At 47.5% G+C, this 4,591-nt stretch overlaps 1 protein-coding gene across 1 annotated transcript; it reads right to left on the minus strand.

The window, feature by feature from the left end:
- Nucleotides 1–694: 694 nt before the first annotated feature.
- galr2b (galanin receptor 2b) lies at nucleotides 695–4,315 on the minus strand. Its single transcript, XM_078239850.1, has 2 exons — nucleotides 3,948–4,315; nucleotides 695–1,445 (listed from the first exon to the last, which is right to left on the minus strand). The coding sequence occupies exons 1-2, from the start codon at nucleotides 4,313–4,315 to the stop codon at nucleotides 695–697; spliced, it is 1,119 nt and encodes a 372-aa protein (XP_078095976.1).
- Nucleotides 4,316–4,591: the final 276 nt, after the last annotated feature.

Raw genomic sequence — 4,591 nt, forward strand, 5'->3', positions numbered from 1 at the left:
AGCCTCTCCTTATAACTCAATCCATCAAGTCCCGGTAGCATCCCTAGTAAATCTTTTCTACACTCTTTCTAGTTTAATAATATCCTTTCTATAATAGGGTGAACAGAATTGCACATTTGTGACTAATAAATACACTTTAAAACTTTAAATGTTGCCTGGTCTCGAGGGTGTTGGCTATGAGGAGAATTTGGATAAACTAGGATTGTTTTCACTGGAAAGACAGAGGCTGAGGGGAGACCTGATAGAGGTCTACAAAATGATGAGAGGCACAGACAGGGTGGATAGTCAGAGACTTTTCCCCCAGGGTGGAAGTGTCAATTACAAGGGGGCACAGGTTCAAGGTGAGAGGGGGAAAGTTTAAGGGAGATGTGTGGGAGAAGTTTTCCACGCAGAGAGTGGTGGGTGTCTGGAACGCGCTGCCAGAGGAGGTGGTGGAAGCAGGCACATTGGCAACATTTAAGAGGCATCTGGATGGGTACATGAATAGGGGGTGAATACAGGGCTATGGACCGAGAAAGGGCAGAAGGTTTTTTTTAGTTTAATTAGGGCATCATGATCGGCACGGGCTTGGAGGGCCGAAGGGCCTGTTCCTGTGCTGTACTGTTCTTTGTTCTTTGTATATATAGACGTGTGCATACACAATGAGGAACTGAATTCGTAGCGAGGCTGGATGTCAATGAGTTCCTTTGTGTCCTCAAGATGTCCTCTCGAATGGCATTGTAATTGTCATTGCCGTACTCTGGGCTTTCGAGTGTTGCCGGTCCCGCAGCTCACAGCCGTGCTGCCGCCCATTCTCGCCGTTGAGGTGCGTGACCTCGGTGGAACCTGCGACCATGTTGACGACGTGAACCACGTGGACCTTGTTCATCCCGTTCTTGCTCAGCAAGCAGCTGAAGGCCTTCTTGAAGCCTTTGCGGAAGTGCTTGGAAACCAGGGCGTAGACGATGGGGTTGAGGCAGGAGTTGGCGTAGGCCATGCAGTGAGACAGGAGCCTGAGGGCGTAGGTGGCCTGGTTGAAGGAGAAGTGGCCGTAGTGAAAACACAGGATCAGCACGTGGTGAGGGAGCCAGCAGAGGCAGAAGAGCACAGTCACGATGATAATCATCTTCGTCACCTTCCTCTTGGACTTCTTGGACTCGGATATGTCCTCGATCGGGTCCACTGCCGTCCAGAGGTACTTGATTGTCCTGGCGTAAGACAGACTTATAACCGCGACCGGGACTATGTATCCAAATATGAACGTGGATGTATCCATGATCTTCCTCTTTGGCTCCTGCCATGCCGGCATGCAAATGTAAAACCACTCATACGGGATGAGGTCATAGTAGCTCAGGTAGGGCCCGGCAAAGATGATGGAGAGTCCCCATATCACCACCATGACGGTGATTGCGTTGTAGGGAGTCCGGAGTTCCCGGGACCGCAGTGGGTAACGGATCGCCAGGTATCTAAACAGTACAACAATAAAGGTGTGAAGCTGGTAAAAATGGCACAACTATTTGTCACCAGAATTTTCTCTCTGCACCAACCCACGACCCTAAAGAACCATGGAAAACAGAAGCAGCAAAGGCCTTCAAGCCTGCTCCGCCATTCATTATTGGGCAGCACGGTGACACAGTGGTTAGCACTGCTGCCTCGCAACGCCAGGAACCCGGGTTCGGTTACCGGATTGGGTCACTGTCTGTGCAGAGTTTGCACATTCTCCCCGTGTCTGCGTGGGTTTCCTCCGGGTGCTCTGGTTTCCCCACATAGTCCAAAAAAGTGCTGGTTAGGTGCATTGGCCTTGCTAAATTCTCCCTCAGTGTACTCGAACAAGCGCCGGAGTGTGGCGACCAGGGGATTTTCACAGTAACTTCATTGCAGTGTTAATGTAAGCCTACTTGTGACACCAATAAATAAACATTAAGGGCGGGATCTTCCAGCTGCGCTCGCCCCAAAACCGGAAAATCCCACCCAAGGTCAATGGACCTTTCCATGGTCCACCCCTCGCCCGCTACGATTCCCATGGCAGGGCGAGATGGGAAAATTAGCCCCTAAAACTTTTTAAAACTTTCAAACTAAACTTTAAACTCATTTTGATCATAGCTGATCATCAAATTCAAAATACTGATCCCGGCTTCCCCCTTAGCCCTTGATCCCTTCAGGTCCAAGAGCTAAATTCCTTCCCTTAAATCCCTGATCAGAAACCTGCACCAGGTTCACATGGAAAGTGGCAGAATGTGACTGCAATGCACACAACAGCCACTGGCATACAGGGGCGCCAAAGAGAGCATCAAGAACTGGAAGGCACGGGTTCACATTAATTGGCAAAAGGAGTACAAGTGATGTGTTTTGACCCAGAGGGTGGTTGGGAGAAATACAGTAAACACTATTTGTCTCTAGTAATTCCCCACTGGAATGTAGGAAAATAGGGATCGCTAGGCAAAACAGGAGGTCATCCAGTAAGTGGTGTTGAAGTAGAAAATCAGCCATCATCTTATTGATTGGCAGAGTGGGCTTGAAGGGCTGAATGGCCTTTATCCTCTTCCCATTTCTTGTGTTCTTAACCTTCCACCATCTCAATCCACCTGTGATACAATGATCATAGAACTGTGTGGCATAATAGCTACGATATATCTCTCTCAATTACACAACAGCCCCTTTGGAGAGTTAGACCGGGCATGATGTGCTGAGTGGCCTCTTCTGCGCTATAATCATTCGGTGATTCTGAACTGACCCCTGATGTGAAACGGGGACCTAGTGTAGTGTGTCAAAGTTCGCAGATGATGCTAAGATGAGTGGCAGAGCAAAGTGTGCAGAGGACGCTGAAAGTCTGCAAAGGGATATAGATAGTCTAAGTGAGTGGGCGAGGGTCTGGCAGATAGAGTACAATGTTGGTAAATGTGAGGTCATCCATTTTGGTAGGAATAACAGCAAAATGGACCATCATTTAAATGGTAAAAAATTGCAGCATGCTGCTGTGCAGAGGGACCTGGGTGTCCTTGTGCAAGAATCACAAAAAGTTGGTTTGCAGGTGCAGCAGGTAATTAAGAAGACAAATGGAATTTTGTCCTTTATTGTTAGTGGGATGGAGTTTAAAAACAGCGAGGTTATGTTGCAGCTGTATAAGGTGCTGATGAGGCCACACCTGGAGTACTGTGTACAGTTTTGACCTGTTTACTTGAGAAAGGATATACTGGCACTGGAAGGGGTGCAGAGGAGATTCACTAGGTTGATTCCGGAGTTGAGAGACTTATGAGGAGAGACTGAGTAGACTGGGGCTATACTCATTGGAATTCAGAAGAATGAGGGGGGATCTTATAGAAACATATAAGATTATGAAGGGAATAGATAAGATAGAAGCAGGGAGGTTGTTTCCACTGGCGGGTGAAATCAGAACTAAGGGGCATGGCCTCAAAATAAGTGGGAGCAGATTTAGGACTGAGTTGAGGAGGAACCCTCTTCACCCAAGGTGATTCTTCACCCTCGGGGATTTTCACAGTAACTTCATTGCAGTGTGAATGTAAGCCTACTTATGACTAATGAACAAACTTTAAACTTTAACTTTACAAAGGGTTGTGAATGTGTGGAATTCTCTGCCCAGTGAAGCAGTTGAGGCTACCTCATTGAATGTTTTTAAGGCAAGGATAGATAAATTTTTGAACAGTAAAGGAATTAAGGGTTATGGTGAGCGGGCGGGTAAGTGGAGCTGAGTCCATGAAAAGATCAGCCATGATCTTATTGAATGGCGGAGCAGGCTCGAGGGGCCAGATGGCCTCCTCCTGCTCCTAGTTCTTATATTCTTATGAGATGGGAGACCTCCTCCAGGGGTGGAGAGCTTTGGGATGCATGTGTCCAGCAATCACCAGTTTCCCTCTCAGGCAAGTTAACCCTCCCCACATTTCACATCTCAACGAATGGAATATTGTGCAGAAATCGCGTCGATTCTGTCATCCCTCACTTTACCGTACCTGTCGACTGAAACAGCGGCCAGGGTGAAGCTGCTGGCGTACATCGCCAGGTAAATGAAGAAATGAACAGCCTTGCACATGAAGGAGCCAAAAACCCAGCCTTCCAGCGTGTAGATTGTGGCCTGGAACGGAACACAAAATATGATGAAGAAGAAATCGGCCACACTCAGGTTGAGAATGAACAAGTTGGTCGTGTTGTGTCCCATCTGGCCACTCCGGAAGAGCACGGCAAGGACCAGGCTGTTCCCGACCGTCCCGAGGAGGAAGATTAGGGAGAAGACGATGGGAACGATGACACTGGCTGGGTTCAGCTGATAGTTTTCAGAGGAATTCCAGTGTCCAGACATCATGCTCTCATCATCCGTCATGTGGGCAGGTGTAGGGAACAGGAACTGAAAGAAAAAGAGTTCTTATTAGGTGAGGTACAAGGTTCCAGAGGAACTATCATTACTACACCATTACTAAAGCAATGATAATTTTCTCCCATACAATGGCATCACCGGAGTGTGGTGACTGGGGGATTTTCACAGTAACTTCATGGCAGTATGAATGTAAGCCTACTTGTGACACTAATAAATAAACTTTAAACATTTAGAATCACTCTTTGACTCCGGTTTGACAGGGTAATTTTTAAAAACTCATTC

Source organism: Mustelus asterias, chromosome 23, assembly GCF_964213995.1.
Source record: "Mustelus asterias chromosome 23, sMusAst1.hap1.1, whole genome shotgun sequence".
Lineage (NCBI taxonomy): Eukaryota > Metazoa > Chordata > Chondrichthyes > Carcharhiniformes > Triakidae > Mustelus > Mustelus asterias.